Genomic DNA, 18,985 nt, shown 5'->3' on the forward strand with positions numbered 1-18,985 from the left:
AAATAATACAAGTAAAAAAAAACTTATAATCGATGGGTGGATTTGAAGTAGATCTAGAAATATAAAAGTTTAAAGTTAAACCCCAAAAAATGTATAACTTATTTTTTAAACACTTTTATAAGTGAGGCCTTTTTGGGTTTTTTGGGTTTTTTTTTTTAACTGTTATTACTCAAAAGATTATAATGAACTAAATCAATGTTATGAATTATTGATTGAATATTACACTTTGAAATATTTTTGGAGGAAAATATTGCATATTTTATGTGTTTGGCAAATTAAAAAAAAGTTTTCTTCGACAAAAAGGGCTTAAAAAAATAAAAGTAAATTTATATATACATATATGCAATTTTTCTTTTGATCCCCAATAATAATAATAATAATAATAATAATAATAATAATAATAATAATAATAATGAATCAAAATCAATAATATTATAAATTATTGATTTATTAAATGCTCCGATACTTCACATTAAATATTACGCTTTTTGGGAAAAATATTGTGTGTTTGGCAAATAAAAAAGAGACATTTTCTTCAACAAAAGGGTATAAAACAAACAAATAATACAAATAAAAAAAACTTATAATCGATGGGTAAATTTGAAGTAGATCTAGAAATATAAAAGTTGAAAGTTGAAAAAAAATGTATAACTTATTTTTTAAACACTTTTATAAGTGAGGCCTTTTTGGTTTAAAAAAAAAAATGTTTTAACTGTTATTACTCAAAAGATGATAATGAACTAAATCAATGTTATGAATTATTGATTGAATATTACACTTTGAAATATTTTTGGAGGAAAATATTGCATATTTTCTGTGTTTGGCAAATAAAAAGAGAAGTTTTCTTTGAGAAAAAGGGCTTAAAACAAAATAAAAAGTGAAATAAAAGAGCAAACTGGTGAAATTTAACAAGAAAAAATGGCAATGTTGACTCTAATAACACATCATTGCTCAAAAAATAATAATGAATCAAAATCAATGTTATGAATTATTGACTTATTAAAGGCTTCAACTACTTCACATCAAATATTACACTTTATATTGCGTATAAAAATATATATATTCTGTATTTTTGCAACAAAAAAACAGTTGTTTTTTTTAACAGAAAGGGCGTAAAACAAAAACAAAAAATAGATAATAATAAAAACTTATAATCAATGTATAGATCTGAAGTTGATCCAGAGATTTAAGTGTTGAAAGTTAAAAAAAAAATAAAAAAAAAAAAAAAAATAAATAAAGTAAAATAATAATAAAAAAAAAATATATATATATATATTTATATATATATATATATATATATATATATATATATATATATATATATATATATATATATGTATACAATTTTTATTTTGATCCCCAACAATAATAATAATAATAATAATGAATCAAAATTAATTATGTTATGAATTATTGACGTATTAATGGCTCCAATTACGTCACACTAAATATTACACTTTTTGGGGAAAATTTTGTGTGTTTGGCAAATAAAAAAGAGACATTTTCTTCAACAAAAGGGCATAAAACAAACAAATAATAAAAATAAAGAAACTTAAAAAAAATAAAAACTTAGAATCGATGGATGGATTTGAAGTTCAAAGTTAAACCAAATTTTTATTTTTTTAACACTTTTATAAGTGAGGCCTTTTTGGTTTTGGATTTTTTTTTTAACTGTTATTACTCAAAAGATGATAATGAACTAAATCAATGTTATGAATTATTGATTGAATATTACACTTTGAAATATTTTTGGAGGAAAATATTGCATATTTTGTGTGTTTGGCAAATAAAAAGAGAAGTTTTCTTTGACAAAAAGGGCTTAAAACAAAATAAAAAGTGAAATAAAAGAGCAAACTGGTGAAATTTAACAAGAAAAAATGGCAATGTTGACTCTAATAACACATCATTGCTCAACAAATAATAATGAATCAAATCAATGTTATGAATTATTGACTTATTAAAGGTTCCAACTACTTCACATCAAATATTACACTTTATATTGCGTATAAAAATATATATATTCTGTATTTTTGCAACAAAAAACAGTTTTTGTTTTTTTTAACAGAAAGGGCGTAAAACAAAAACAAAAAATAGATAATAATAAAAACGTATAATCAATGTATGGATCTGAAGTTGATCCAGAGATTTAAGTGTTGAAAATAAATTTTTTTTTTTTAAAAATACAATAAAAAAAAAAAATATATATATATATATATATATATATATATATATATATATATATATATTATAATAATAATTAATCAAAATCAATAATGTTATGAATTATTGACGTATTAAAGGCTCCAATTACGTCACATTAAATATAACACTTTTTGGGAAAAATATTGTGTGTTTGGCAAATAAAAAAGAGACATTTTCTTCAACAAAAGGGCATAAAACAAACAAATAATACAAGTAAAAAATACTTATAATCGATGGGTGGATTTGAAGTAGATCTAGAAATATAAAAGTTTAAAGTTAAACCCCAAAAAATGTATAACTTATTTTTTAAACATTTTTATAAGTGAGGCCTTTTTTTTTTTTTTTTTTTTTTTTTAACTGTTATTACTCAAAAGATAATAATGAACTAAATCAATGTTGTGAATTATTGATTGAATATTACACTTTGAAATATTTTTGGAGGAAAATATTGCATATTTTGTGTGTTTGGCAAATAAAAAGAGAAGTTTTCTTTGACAAAAAGGGCTTAAAACAAAATAAAAAGTGAAATAAAAGAGCAAACCGGTGAAATTTAACAAGAAAAAATGGCAATGTTGACTCTAATAACACATCATTGCTCAAAAAATAATAATGAATCAAATCAATGTTATGAATTATTGACTTATTAAAGGCTCCAACTACTTCACATCAAATATTACACTTTATATTGCGTATCAAAATATATATATTCTGTATTTTTGCAACAAAAAACAGTTTTTGTTTTTTTTAACAGAAAGGGCGTAAAACAAAAACAAAAAATAGATAATAATAAAAACTTATAATCAATGTATAGATCTGAAGTTGATCCAGAGATTTAAGTGTTGAAAGTTTAAAAAAATACAATAAAAAAAAAAAGAAGATCCCCAGCAATAATAACAATAATAATAATAATAATAATGAATCAAAATCAATAATGTTATGAATTATTGACGTATTAAAGGCTCCAATTACGTCACATTAAATATTACACTTTTTGAGAAAAATATTGTGTGTTTGGCAAATAAAAAAGAGACATTTTCTTCAACAAAAGGGCATAAAACAAACAAATAATAAAAATAAAAAAACTTTAAAAAAAATAAAAACTTGTGGATGGATTTGAAGTTCAAAGTTAAACCAAATTTTTATTTTTTTAACACTTTTAAAGGGAGGCCTTTTTGGATTTGGATTTTTTTTTTTTTAACTGTTATTACTCAAAAAATAATAATGAATCAAAATCAATGTTATGAATTATTGACATATTAAAGGATCCAACTACTTCACATCAAATATTACACTTTATATTGCGTTTAAAAATATATATATTCTGTATTTTTGCAACAAAAAACAGTTTTTGTTTTTTTAACAGAAAGGGCGTAAAACAAAAACAAAAAATAGATAATAATAAAAACGTATAATCAATGTATAGATCTGAAGTTGATCCAGAGATGTAAGTGTTGAAAGTTGAAAAAAAAATAAAAAAAAATAAAGTAAAATAAAAAAATTAAAAATGTTTTTTAAATAATATATATATATATATATATATATATATATATATATATATATATATATATATATACATACATACATCCAATTTTTATTTTGATCCCCAACAATAATAATAATAATAATAATGAATCAAAATCAATTATTTTATGAATTATTGACGTATTAAAGGTTCCAATTACGTCACATTAAATATTACACTTTTTGGGAAAAATATTGTGTGTTTGGCAAATAAAAAAGAGACATTTTCTTCAACAAAATGGCATAAAACAAGCAAATAATAAAAATTAAAAAAAACTTTAAAAAAAATAAAAACTTAGAATCAATGGATCGATTTGAAGTTCAAAGTTAAACCAAATTTTTATTTTTTTAACACTTTTATAAGTGAGGCCTTTTTGTATTTGGATTTTTTAAACTGTTATTACTCAAAAAATAATAATGAACTAAATCAATGTTATGAATTATTGATTGAATATTACACTTTGAAATATTTTTGGAGGAAAATATTGCATATTTTGTGTGTTTGGCAAATAAAAAGAGAAGTTTTCTTCGACAAAAAGGGCTTAAAACAAAAAAAAGTGACATTAAAGAGCAAGTTAAATGGCAATGTTGACTCTAATAACACATCATTGCTCAAAAAATAATAATGAATCAAAATCAATGTTGTTATGAATTATTGACTTATTAAAGGCTCCAACTACTTCACATCAAATATTACACTTTGACATTTTTTGGGGGGAAATATTACATATTTTGTGTGTTTGGCAAATTAAAAAAATATTTTTTTGTTGACAAAAAAGGCATAAAATAAACACACACACAAAAAAACTTACACAAAATATTAACGTATAATCGACAGATAAATTTAAAGTCGATCTAGAAATATAAATGTTCAAAGTTAAACCAAAAAAAATGTATGATTTATTTTTTAACACTTTTATAAGTGGGGCTCTTTTGGATCCCCAAGAATTTAACTGTTATTACTCAAAAAATAATAACGAATCAAATCAATGTTATGAATTATTGACTTATAAAAGGCTCCAATTATATAATACTACCAATACTACACTTTGACAATTTTGGGGGGGAAATGTTGCATATTTTATGTGTTTGGCTTAAAAAAACAAGTTTTATTTGACAAAAAGGGCATAAAACAAGTAGAAAAACATTAATAAAATAATATAAACTTATAATCGACAGATAGATCTAAAGTCGATCTAGAAATATAAATGTTCAAAATTAAACCAAAAAAATGTATGATTTATTTTTTAACACCCCAATAATTTAACTGTCATTACTCAAAAAATAATAACGAATCAAATCAATGTTATGAATTATTGACTTATTAAAGACTCTAATTACTTCACATCAAATATTACACTTCGACATTAATTTGGGGAAAATATTGCATATTTTGTGTGTTTGCCATATTAAAAAAAACTAATTTTTTTTTGGGCAAAAAGGACATAAAACAAACACATTTTAAAAAGTAAAAATAAGTGAGGCCCTTTTGGATCCCCAATAATTTAACTGTTATTACTCAAAAAATAATAACGAATCAAATCAATATTATGAATTATTAACTTATTAAAGGCTCCGATTATATAATACTACCAATATTACACTTTGACATTTTTGGGAGGGAAATATTACATATTTTGTGTGTTTGGCATAAAAAACAAGTTTTATTTGACAAAGGGCATAAAACAAGTAAAAAAAAAAACATTAATAAAATGATATAAACTTATAATCGACAGATAGATCTAAAGTCGATCTAGAAATATAAATGTTCAAAGTTAAACCGAAAAAAAAATATATGATTTATTTTTTAACACTTTTATAAGTGGGGCTCTTTTGGATCCCCAATAATTTAACTGTTATTACTCAAAAAATAATAACAAATCAAATCAATGTTATGAATTATTGACATATTAAAGGCTCCAATTACTTCACATCAAATATTACCCTTTGAAATATATTTTGGGGACAATTATTGCATATTTTGTGTGTTTGCCATATAAAAAAAAAAAAGTTTTCTTTGACAAAAAGGACACAAAACAAACAAATTTTAAAAAAGTAAAAATAAGTGAGGCCCTTTTGGATCCCCAAGAATTATATTTGAGTTTTTTTTTTAACAGTGTTATGAATTATTGACTTGATCTAGAAATATAAATGTTTAAAATTAAACAAAAAAAACGTATCACTTATTTTTTAACACTTTTATGAGTGGATATTCAAGAATTATATTGGATTTTTTTGAAACATTTACTGCTCAAAAAATAATAATGAATCAAAATCAATATTATGAATTATTGACGTATTAAAGGCGCCAATTAATTCACATGAAATATTACACTTTGACATTTTTTGGGGGGGGGATATTACATATTTTGTGTGTTTGGCAAAAAAAAAAAAAAAAAGTTTTTGTTGACAAAAAGGGCATAAACCAAGTTTTAAAAAAAACAAAACATTAATAAAATAATATAAACGTATATAGATCTAAAGTCGATCTAAAAATATAAATGTTCAAAGTTAAACCAAAAAAATGTATGACTTATTTTTTAACACTTTTATAAGTGGGGCTCTTTTGGATCCCCAAGAATTTAACTGTCATTAGTCAAAAAATAATAACAAATCAAATCAATGTTATGAATTATTGACATATTAAAGGCTCCAATTATATAATACTACCAATACTACCAATTTTACACTTTGACATTTTTTGGAGGGGAAATATTACATATGTTGTGTGTTTGGCATAAAAAAACAAGTTTTATTTGACAAAAAGGGCATAAAACAAGTTTTAAAAAAACATTAATAAAATAATATAAACTTATAATCGACAGATAGATCCAAAGTTGATCTACAAATATAAATGTTCAAAGTTAAACCGAAAAAAAATGTATGATTTACTTTTTAGCACTTTTAGAAGTGGGGCTCTTTTGGATCCCCAATAATTTAACTGTCATTACTCAAAAAATAATAACAAATCAAATCAATGTTATGAATTATTGACATATTAAAAGCTCCAACTACTTCACATCAAATATTACACTTTGACATTTTTTTGGGGGGGGGGGGGGGTGTTGCATATTTTGTGGGATATATATATAACCCTAACCCTAACCCTAACCCTAACCTAACCAACCCTTTTTCTTTATGCCTAACCCTAATCCTAATCCTACCCCTAATCCTAACCCTAACCCCAACCCCAACCCCAACCCTAACCCTAACCCTAACCCTAACCTATCCCTAGCCCTAACCCTAACCAACCCTTTTTCTTTATGCCTAACCCTAACCCTAACCCTAACCCCAACCCTAACCCTAACCTAACCAACTCTTTTTCTTTATGCCTAACCCTAATCCTAATCCTACCCCTAATCCTAACCCTAACCCCAACCCCAACCCCAACCCTAACCCTAACCCTAACCCTAACCTATCCCTAACCAACCCTTTTTCTTTATGCCTAACCCTAACCCTAACCCTAACCCCAACCCTAACCCTAACCCTAACCAACTCTTTTTCTTTATGCCTAACCCTAACCCTAACCCTAACCCCAACCCTAACCCCAACCCCAACCCTAACCCTAACCCTACCCCTAACCCTAACCCAACCTAACCAACTCTTTTTCTTTATGCCTAACCCTAATCCTACCCCTAATCCTAACCCTAACCCCAACCCCAGGCCCAACCCTAAACCTAACCCTAACCCTAACCCTAACCCTGACCCTAGCCCTAGCCCTAAACCTAACCAACTCTTTTTCTTTATGCCTAACCCTAACCCTAACCCCAACCCCAACCCCAACCCTAACCCTAACCAACTCTTTTTCTTTATGCCCAACCCTAACCCTAACCCTAACCCTAACCCTAACCCTAACCCTAACCCCAACCCCAACCCCAACCCTAATCCTAACCCTAACCCCAACCCTAACCATAACCATAACCCTAACCCTAACCCTAAACAAGTTTTTTCTTTGACAAAAATATGTTTTTCACTTGTTATGGACATATAATTTAAGTTGAACAATAATATTGACAGAAATAAAATAATAAATGACTTATTTCAACAATTTTATTAAACAAATAATACAAATTAAAATAAAAAAAAATAAAATAAAAACTTATGGATGGATTTGAAGTAGATCTAGATATATAAAAGTTCAAAGTTAAACCTTTTTTTTTTTTAACACCTTTATAAGTGAGGCCTTTTTGGTTTGAGATTTTTTTTTTTAACTGTTATTACTTAAAAAATGATAATGAATCATATCAACGTTATGAATTATTGACTTATTAAAGGCTCCAATTAATTCACATCAAATATTACACTTTATATTGCGTATAAAAATATATATATTCTGTATTTTTGCAACAAAAAAACAGTTTTTTTTGTTTTTTTTTAACAGAAAGGGCGTAAAACAAAAACAAAAAAATAGATAATAATAAAAACTTATAATCAATATATAGATCAAATATTACACTTTGACATATTTTTTGGGGGAAAACAAGTTTTCTTTGACAAAAAAATGTTTTTGGACATATAACTTAAGTTGAACAACAATAATGATAGAAACAAAATAAGAAATGGTTCATTTGAACAGTTTTAAGTCTAAAGGATCCCTAAAAGTGTTTAAAAATCTACATGTCGTGTTGGTTAGAACATGCCCCCCCCCGACCCCCCCTCCCCCGCACTAGCAGGGCCCAACAAGGAGCATCAATCAGCGGCGAGGTAGATACGTCATGACGCGGCGTGATGGAGAGCTTCTCGCTGGCTGCTGGCGGACTCTGATAAGCTCCATAAAACCTGGCCGTGACTGCGCCTCGTTTTAGCCCGGCCAAACACACAAGGACGACCTTTTCAGGACCTGGGGATTTAGTGCTGGACCACCCTCCACCCACCCTTACCACCACCAGAGCTGCAACTTGACTCTGAGACACCTCATTGATTCACTTCCACCCTGACCTTGTGGCCTGGGCAGCCGTGACCTTGACGTGGAGTCACTTCAGTTGAGTTTATGTAGAACATACATAGATACAAAAATATGCTAAAGGTTTTAAGTGTAGATTTTCCTCTGATGTTTTATTTCTCCTCGTTTGCTGATCTCTCACTCGACGCATTTTAACCGTTAGCATGCCAACGTTAGCATTTAAGTCCGCGGGGCCAATAAAAAAACAAACACACTTTGGACGCCCCTGCTTATACAGTGGGATGTAGAACGTCCAACTACATTGGTACCCATATAGGGAATGATGGAAATACAAATAGTCAGTTCCGGGGTCAAGCTGGTGGAAATGTTTTAGCTCACATTTCACCGTCTTTAAAGGTGGTCAAAGTGTAAAAAGAAGCCAAGCCTGCTTCAAATGTGAGTCCACTTACTTCTGGAAGACAGAGACAAAGAAAAGTCCTGGGGTGTGAAAAGAAGAGAAGTCATGAATAATACTGGGAAATTTTAAAAATGTCAAAATGGTAAAAAAAATATGTCATAAAAAGATTAAAAATATGTCATAATAATGTTAAATATATATCATAAAAAAAATATGTCATAAATTTTTTTTTAAATATGTCATCAAAAGGTTAAAATATTTTATAAAAATGTCATAAAAATGTAAAAAAAAATAGTCTTTTTTTTTTTAAATATGTCATAAAAATGTTACAAATATGTCATAAAAATGTTATAAATGTGTCAGAATTTTTTTTTAAATATGTCCTAAATTTTTTTTAAATGTGTCATAAAAATGTTAAAATATGTCATAAAAATGTCATAAAAAATTTAAAATATTAAAAATCTGTCATCCAATTGTTAAAAATCTGTCATAAAATTTTTAAAAATATGTCGTAAAATGATTAAAAATATGTCATAATAACGTTAAATATATATCATAAAAAAATATGTCATAACATTTTTTAAAAATATGTCATCAAAAGGTTAAAAATATTTTATAAAAATGTCATAAAAATGTAAAAAAAAAGTCTTTTTTTAAAATACGTCATAAAAATGTTAGAAATATGTAATAAAAATGTTAGAAATATGTAATAAAAATGTTAGAAATATGTCTGATTTTTTTTAAATATGTCTTAAAAATTTTTTTTAATATGTCATAAAAATGTTAAAATATGTCATAAAAATGTTGCAAATGTCATAAAAAATTTGAAATATTAAAAATCTGTCATCCAATTGTTAAAAATCTGTCATAATTTTTTTTTAAATACGTCGTAAAAATGTTACAAATATGTTATAAAAATATTATAAATATGTCTGAATTTTTTTTAAATATGTCCTAATTTTTTTTTAAATATGTCATAAAAATGTTAAAATATGTCATAAAAATGTTACAACTGTCATAAAAAATTTAAAAATTTAAAAATCTGTCATAAAAATGTGAAAAATATGTCATAATTTTTTTTTAAATATGTCGTAAAAATGTTGCAAATATGTCATAAAAATGTTACAGATACGTCATAAATTATGGGTTTTTTCGGGGGTTCTTTCCAACACTTCAATCAACACTAGCTGTGACGTCATCATCCTGTACCGCTCTCTCTCTCTCTCTCTCTCCGGGTCACGTGACACGGGAGCCACCACCGGGGGGGGCGTGGCCGCGGTCCAGACCGGCAGCACGAGTCCGCGGCGCCTCACTCGGGGTCCCGCGCGCGCGTGAAGGCGCCATGAGCGGTACGTTACGGGCCGGCGCGTGCACGAGAAAGGCGACCCAGAGCGTTGCGCGGCTTCTCTGAAAGATGTGGACGCGCGTGTGGCGTTCGTGCGTGGCGGTTTTGGCGGGCCTGACGTGCGTCCGCGCGGAGGAGGACGCGTGTCCGCCGGCGTGCGCGTGCGAGCGAGGCTCGGGCACGGTGAGCTGCGGGGTAGCCGCCGTCGAGGCGGGAGTGCCGGCGCGCGTCCCGCCGTGGACGTCCACGCTGATCGTGCGCGGCAGGGAGGTGACGACTTTGCGGCGCGGTGCGTTCAGGGACAACGGCACGGAGTTGGACGTGGCGACTCTGTCCCTGTCCTCCAACATGATCCGGGTCATCGAGGCGGACGCCTTCTCGGGGCTGCCGCGCGTGCACGTGCTGGACCTGAGCCGCAACCGCCTGGAGGTGATCTCGGACGGTGCGTTCAATGGACTCCTGGAACTTCGCACGCTGTGCCTCAACCAGTCCATCGCGCCCGGGGCCGCCGCGCAGCTCTGGGCGGCGCTGGCGTCCCCGAGGGTCCGGAACCTGCACCGCCTGGAGCTGGCGGGCAACAGACTGCGGTCCATCCCGCCGGCCCAGTCCGGCCTGCACCAGCTGGTCCTGGTCAACAACTCCATCGAGACCGTCAGCGGGGACGACGTCACCCGGCTGGACCAGCAGAGGCGCACCCGGGTCTACCTGTCCCAGAACCCCTTCCGGTGCACCTGCGACCTGGAGGCCTTCTACCACTGGCTGAAGAACTCCAGCCAGTGTCCAGACGCCGCGCTGCTCCGCTGCAGCCAGCCCGACGCCAGGAAGGGACTGGCCCTGGAGAAGCTGCGCGGGGAGGACGTGGACTGCGTCAACGAGAACCTGGAGGCGGTCTCCTACGTGTTCCTGGCCATGGTCCTGGCTCTGATCGGGCTGGTGTTCCTCATGGTGCTCTACCTCAACCGGGGCGGCATCAAGCGCTGGATCAACAACATCCGGGAGGCCTGCAGGGACCACATGGAGGTCTACCACTACCGCTACGAGCAGGACTCGGACCCGCGGCTGGCCAACGTGGCCGTCTGACCAAAAGACCAGACTTAAGACCTCCTGAACGTCAAGTAGGACACATGCATGTTGAGCTTTTATTTTGTAGGACCAGGATGTCGCTTTAGCTCCTAAATACGACAATAAAAGTTCTTTATCATACAACTGATGTCATCTCTTCAAAATATACCTCCAATATTTCTATTATTGATTTGGGCCATTTTTATATTTATCATCTTCAAAAACTAAATATTTTAGTAACTTATAGAACTTTCCTCGAGTTTGGTACCAGTCTTAAAAATTGTTTTTTAAATTGTCATAAAAATCGTAAAAATGTTAAATATATGTCATAAAAATCTTAAAAATATGTCGTTAATTTTTTTTAAATGTCATACAATTTAAAAAAAAAAAATGTCCTAAAAATGTTACAAATATGTTGTAAAAATGTTTAAAATATGTCGTAAAAATTAAAAAAAATATGTCATAAAATTTTTACAAATATGTCATAAAAATCTTGAAAATATGTCATACAAATGTTCAAAAATATGTCATGAAAATGTAAAAAAAAAAATGTCATAAAAATGTTAAAAATATGTCATTAAAATGTTAAAAATATGCCATAAAAATGTTAAAAATACGTCATAAAAATATAAAAAATATGTCTTAAAATTTTGACAAATATGTCATAATTTTTTTTTTACAAATTTGTCATAAAATGTTAAAAACATGTCATTATATGTAAAAAAAAAAGTCATAAAAATGTTAAAAATACGTCATAAAAATGTAAAAAAATATCTCGTAAAAATGTTTAAAAATATGTCTTAAAAAGATTAAAAATATGTCATAACAATGTTAAAAATACGTCATAAAAATGTAAAAAATATGTCGTAAAAATGTTTTAAAAAATGTCATAAAAATGTTTAAAATATGTCATAATAATGTTAAATATATGTCATAAAAAGGTTAAAAATATGTTATAAAAATGGCATAAAAATATAAAAATATGTCTTAAAATTTTGACAAATATGTCATATTTTTGTTTTACAAATTTGTCATAAAATGTTAAAAATATGTTATCATATGTAAAAAAAAATGTCATAAAAATGTTAAAAATACGTCATAAAAATATCTCGTAAAAATGTTAAAAATATGTCATAAAAAGATTAAAAATATGTCATAACAATTTTTAAAATATGTCATAATAATGTTAAATATATGTCATAAAAAGGTTTAAAAAAAGTTATAAAAATGGCATGAAAATATAAAAATGTGTCTTAAAATTTTGACAAATATGTCATAAAATTTTTAAAAATTTGCCATAGAAATTTAAAAAATCTGTCATAAAAATTTTAGAAATATGTCATAAAATTGTTAAAAATATGTCATAAAAATGTTACAAATATGTCATTATATGTTAAAAATATGTCATAAAATGTTTCTAAAGATCTCGTAAAAATGTACAAAAACATACCATAAAAATTTTACAATCATGCCATAACTATGTCGTAAAAATGTTACAAATATGTCATAAAAATGTTACAAATATGTGACAAAAATGTTAAAAATATGTCATAAATTTTGTTTAAATATGTCATAAATGATGTGTTCCTACGTGTTCCTGGGCATGGTCCTGGCTCTGATCGGGCTGGTGTTCCTCATGGTGCTCTACCTCAACCGGGGCGGCATCAAGCGCTGGATCAACAACATCCGGGAGGCCTGCAGGGACCACATGGAGGTCTACCACTACCGCTACGAGCAGGACTCGGACCCGCGGCTGGCCAACGTGGCCGTCTGAGCAAAAGACCAGACTTAAGACCTCCTGAACGCTATGAAACATCAAGTAGGACACAGGCATGTTGAGCTTTTATTTTGTAGGACCAGGATGTCGCTTTAGCTCCTAAATAAGACAATAAAAGTTATTTATCATTCAACTGATGTCATCTCTTCAAAATGTACCTCCAATATTTCTATTATTGATTATGGCCATTTTTATATTTATCATCTTCAAAAACTAAATATTTTAGTAACTTTTAGAACTTTCCTGGAGTTTGGTGCCAGTCGTAAAAAAATGTCAAAAATATGTCATAAAAATCTTAAAAATGTCAAAAATATGTCATAAAAATCTTAAAAATGTCTTCTTTTTCTTTTTAAATATGTCATAAAAATGTTAAAAAATACGTCATAAAAATGTTACAAATATGTTGTAAAAATGTTAAAAATATGTTGTCAAAATGTTACAAATATGTTGTCCAAATGTTACAAATATGTCATAACATTTTTACAAGTGTCATAAAAATGTTAAAAATACGTCATAAAAAGGTTATAAAATACGTCGTACAAATGTTAAAAAATATGTCATGAAAATGTAAAAAATATGTCATAAAAATGTTAAAAATATGTCATAAAAATATGTCATAAACATTTTAAAAATACGTCATAAAAATTTTAAAAATATGTCATAAAAATGTACCAAAAAAATGTCATAACATGTTAAAAAATAAGTCATATAAATTTAAAACAATATGTTATAAAAATGGTAAAAATATGTCATAAAAAGATTAAAAATATGTCATAAAAATGTTTAAAATATGTCATAATGATATTAAATATATGTCATAAAAAGGTTGAAAATATGTTTGTATATGTATAATTTTACAAATATGTCATAAAAATGTTAAAAAATTGTCATAAAAATGTGAAAAATATGTCATAAAAATGTTAGAAATATGTCATAAAAATGCTAAAAATATGTCACGAAATTGTTGAAAATATGTCGTAAAAATGTTACAAATGTGTCGTAAAAATGTTACAAATATGTCATAAAAATTTTAAAAATGCGTTGTACAAATGTTAAGAAATATGTCATGAAAATGTAAAAAATATGTCATAAAAATAATAAAAATATGTCATAAAAATGTTAAAAATATGTCATAAAAATGTTTAAAAAATAAGTCATAAAAATGTTAAAAATATGTCGTAAAAATGTTTAAAAATATGACATAAAATGGTAAAAAACAAGTCATAAAAATTGTAAAAATATATGATAGAAATTTTAAAAATATGTCATGAAAAGATTGAAAATATGTCATAATAATGTTAAACATATGTCAAAATAATGTTACATATATGTCATAAAAATTTCAAAAATTATGTCATAAAAATGTTTAAAAATATGTCATGAAAAGGTTAAAAATATGTTATAAAAATGTCATAAAATGTTTATAAATATGTCATAAAAATTTGAAAAATATGTCATAAAATTTTTATAAATATATAATTAAAAAGAAAAATATATATCATTAAAAATAAAAAAAATATGTCATAAAAATAAATAAAAAATATGTCATAAAAATGTAAAAATAAAGTCATAAAATGTAAAATATATGTCATACATTTAAAAAAAAAAAATCCTAAAAATGTTTAAAATATGTCATAAAAATGTTAAAAATATGTCATACAAATGTTAAAAATCTGTCATAAAAATGTTTAAAATAAGTCATAAAAATTTTACAAATATGTCATAAATTATGGGGGGTTTTTTTGTTTTTTTTCCCAACGCTTAAATGTCTAGATCAAAAGTGTCCCAAGTGCAACCGGCGGGCCATTTGTGGCAAAAAAAAAAAGGTTTTAACGCGGCACATTCTAAAAATACTATTGAATTTGAAATATGTAATGAAAAGAGCAAACAGGTGGAATGTAACAAGAAAAAGTTGCAATGTTGACTCTAATAACACAAAGCTGCCATGCTTTTTCTTCTTTAAAACTGTTATTGTTAAAAAAAAAAAAAATGAATCAAAGTCAATGTCATAAATTTATAACCTTAGTTCACATCCAATATTGCCTTTTGAAATATACTTTTGGGGGAAATGTTGCATATTTTGTGTTTGCTATAAAAAATACTTAGTTTTCGTTGACAAAAAGGACATAAAACACATTTAAAATTTTTTAAATAAGTGAGGCCCTTTTGGATCCCCAAGAATTTTGATGGATTTTTTTAAAACTCTTATTACTCAAAAAATAATAATGAATCAAAATCAATATTGTTATGAATTATTGACTTATTAAAGGCTCCAATTACTATCAAATATTACACTTTGAAATATTTTGGGGAACATATTGCATATTTTGTGTGTCTGTCATATAAAAAAAACACGTTTTATGTGACAAAAAAAGCATAAAACCAACGCATAAAAAACTAAATGTTGAAAGTAAAAAAAAATGTGTGAACATTTTAGTCTGATTTTATTTAAACTGTCATTGCTCAAAATCATTGATTAAATCAAAGTTGTTATGAATTATTCAATTACTTCACATCAAATATTACATTTAGAATTTTTTTGTGGGTGGGGAAATATTACATATTTTGTGTCTTTGGCATATGAAAAAACTAAGTTTTATTTGACAAAAAAGGCATAGAATTAAAAAAAACTACAAAAATAAGCCTTGATTTTTTTTTTAAGCAAAAATGTGTATATATATAAATATATATATATATATATATATATATATATATATATATATATATATATATATATATATATATATATATATATATATATTTATATATACAGGTAAAAGCCAGTAAATTAGAATACTTTGAAAAACTTGATTTATTTCAGTAATTGCATTCAAAAGGTGTAACTTGTACATTATATTTATTCATTGCACACAGACTGATGCATTCAAATGTTTATTTCATTTAATTTTGATGATTTGAAGTGGCAACAAATGAAAATCCAAAATTCCGTGTGTCACAAAATTAGAATATTACTTAAGGCTAATACAAAAAAGGGATTTTTAGAAATGTTGGCCAACTGAAAAGTATGAAAATGAAAAATATGAGCATGTTCAATACTCAATACTTGGTTGGAGCTCCTTTTGCCTCAATTACTGCGTTAATGCGGCGTGGCATGGAGTCGATGAGTTTCTGGCACTGCTCAGGTGTTATGAGAGCCCAGGTTGCTCTGATAGTGGCCTTCAACTCTTCTGCGTTTTTGGGTCTGGCATTCTGCATCTTCCTTTTCACAATACCCCACAGATTTTCTATGGGGCTAAGGTCAGGGGAGTTGGCGGGCCAATTTAGAACAGAAATACCATGGTCCGTAAACCAGGCACGGGTAGATTTTGCGCTGTGTGCAGGCGCCAAGTCCTGTTGGAACTTGAAATCTCCATCTCCATAGAGCAGGTCAGCAGCAGGAAGCATGAAGTGCTCTAAAACTTGCTGGTAGACGGCTGCGTTGACCCTGGATCTCAGGAAACAGAGTGGACCGACACCAGCTGGACTGCTGCTGAGTGGTCCAAAGTCATGTTTTCTGACGAAAGCAAATTTTGCATTTCGAGGTCCCAGAGTCTGGAGGAAGACAGGAGAGGCACAGGATCCACGTTGCCTGAAGTCTAGTGTAAAGTTTCCACCATCAGTGATGGTTTGGGGTGCCATGTCATCTGCTGGTGTCGGTCCACTCTGTTTCCTGAGATCCAGGGTCAACGCAGCCGTCTACCAGCAAGTTTTAGAGCACTTCATGCTTCCTGCTGCTGACCTGCTCTATGGAGATGGAGATTTCAAGTTCCAACAAGACTTGGCGCCTGCACACAGCGCAAAATCTACCCGTGCCTGGTTTACGGACCATGGTATTTCTGTTCTAAATTGGCCCGCCAACTCCCCTGACCTTAGCCCCATAGAAAATCTGTGGGGTATTGTGAAAAGGAAGATGCAGAATGCCAGACCCAAAAAACGCAGAAGAGTTGAAGGCCACTATCAGAGCAACCTGGGCTCTCATAACACCTGAGCAGTGCCAGAAACTCATCGACTCCATGCCACGCCGCATTAACGCAGTAATTGAGGCAAAAGGAGCTCCAACCAAGTATTGAGTATTGTACATGCTCATATTTTTCATTTTCATACTTTTCAGTTGGCCAACATTTCTAAAAATCCCTTTTTTGTATTAGCCTTAAGTAATATTCTAATTTTGTGACACACGGAATTTTGGATTTTCATTTGTTGCCACTTCAAATCATCAAAATTAAATGAAATAAACATTTGAATGCATCAGTCTGTGTGCAATGAATAAATATAATGTACAAGTTACACCTTTTGAATGCAATTACTGAAATAAATCAAGTTTTTGAAAATATTCTAATTTACTGGCTTTTACCTGTATATACAGGCATTAGTCTGAGTGACTTTCTAAGCACGCTGCCACAAGGCTGAGGGGAAAAAGAACGATTAAGAAAAAATGATCTTCGACCCGGCCTCTAAAGGCCTCGTGCAAAGTGATGAGTCATCGTCTGGTCCGTGTGTGTGTGTGTGTGTGTGTGTGTGTGTGTGTGTGTGTGTGTGTGTGTGTGTGTGTGTGTGTGTGTGTGTGTGTGAGACCAGGAATAGGAGGGTTATTAATGACTGCGATGCTAATGCTAACACAACTTTTTCCTCCGAGGGTCCACTGCTGAAGAATGTGAGATGCTCAAACACGCTTAAATGAATAAGATAAACGTTATTTATTTATTTTTATTTAAAAAAAATATTTTATACAAAAAGTCACTTTTTAAAAAGTGTGTGTCGCTGCTCGTAGCGATAATGGTGAAGAAAAATATTAAAAATATGTCATAATAATGTTAAATATATGTCATAAAAGGTTAAAAATATGGCATAAAAATGGCATAAAAATATAAAAAATGTCTTAAAATTTTTACAAATATGTCATAAAAATGTTAAAAATTTGTCATAAATTAAAAAAAAATGTAATAAAAATGTTTAGAATATGTCATTATATGTTAAAAATATGTCATAAAATGTTTCTAAATATCTCGTAAAAATTTTAAAAAAGATGTCATAAAATGTTACAAATGTGTCATAAAAATGTAAAAAATATGTTGTAATAAAAAAAAAAAGATGTCATAAAAAGATTTAAAATGTGTCGTAAAAATGTAAAAAAATATGTCCAAAAAAGATTAAAAATATGTCATAAAAATGTTTGGAATATGACATAATAATGTTAAATATATGTCATAAAAATGTTTAGAATATGTCATAATAATGTTAAATATATGTCATAAAAAGGTTAAAAATATGTCATAAAAATGTCATAAAAATGTAAAAAAATATGTCTTAAAATTTTGACAAATATGTCATAAAAATGTTAAAAATTTGTCATAAATTAAAAAAATTTTTAATAAAAATGTTTAGAATATGTCATTATATGTTAAAAATATGTCATAAAATGTTTCTAAATATCTCGTAAAATTAAAAAAAAAAAAGATGTCATAAAATGTTACAAATACGTCATAAAAATGTAAAAAATATGTCGTAATTTAAAAAAAAAGATGTCATAAAAAGATTAAAAATGTGTCGTAAAAATGTAAAAAAATATGTCAAAAAAAGATTAAAAATATGTCATAAAATGTTTCTAAATATCTCGTAAAAATTTAAAAAAATATGTCATAAAATGTTACAAATACGTCATAAAAATTAAAAAAATATGTCGTAATTTAAAAAAAAAAGATGTCATAAAAAGATTAAAAATGTGTCGTAAAAATGTAAAAAATATGTCAAAAAAAGATTAAAAATATGTCATAAAAA

The 18,985-nt window shown here is 29.1% G+C and overlaps 1 protein-coding gene across 1 annotated transcript; it reads left to right on the forward strand.

Annotated features, from left to right (window-relative positions):
• Positions 1-10,323: 10,323 nt before the first annotated feature.
• On the forward strand, positions 10,324-11,574 carry tpbgl (trophoblast glycoprotein like). The gene has a single exon (XM_061931453.2). The coding sequence runs from the start codon at positions 10,438-10,440 to the stop codon at positions 11,446-11,448; it is 1,011 nt and encodes a 336-aa protein (XP_061787437.1). The 5' UTR covers positions 10,324-10,437; the 3' UTR covers positions 11,449-11,574.
• The last annotated feature ends 7,411 nt before the right edge of the window (positions 11,575-18,985 follow it).

Source organism: Nerophis lumbriciformis, linkage group LG37 (genome assembly GCF_033978685.3).
Source record: "Nerophis lumbriciformis linkage group LG37, RoL_Nlum_v2.1, whole genome shotgun sequence".
Taxonomy (NCBI): Eukaryota; Metazoa; Chordata; class Actinopteri; order Syngnathiformes; family Syngnathidae; genus Nerophis; species Nerophis lumbriciformis.

Coding starts and splice junctions, on each gene's coding strand:
- tpbgl (XM_061931453.2), top strand. CDS start 10,438: ATGTGGACGCGCGTGTGGCGTTCGTGCGTGGCGGTTTTGGCGGGCCTG.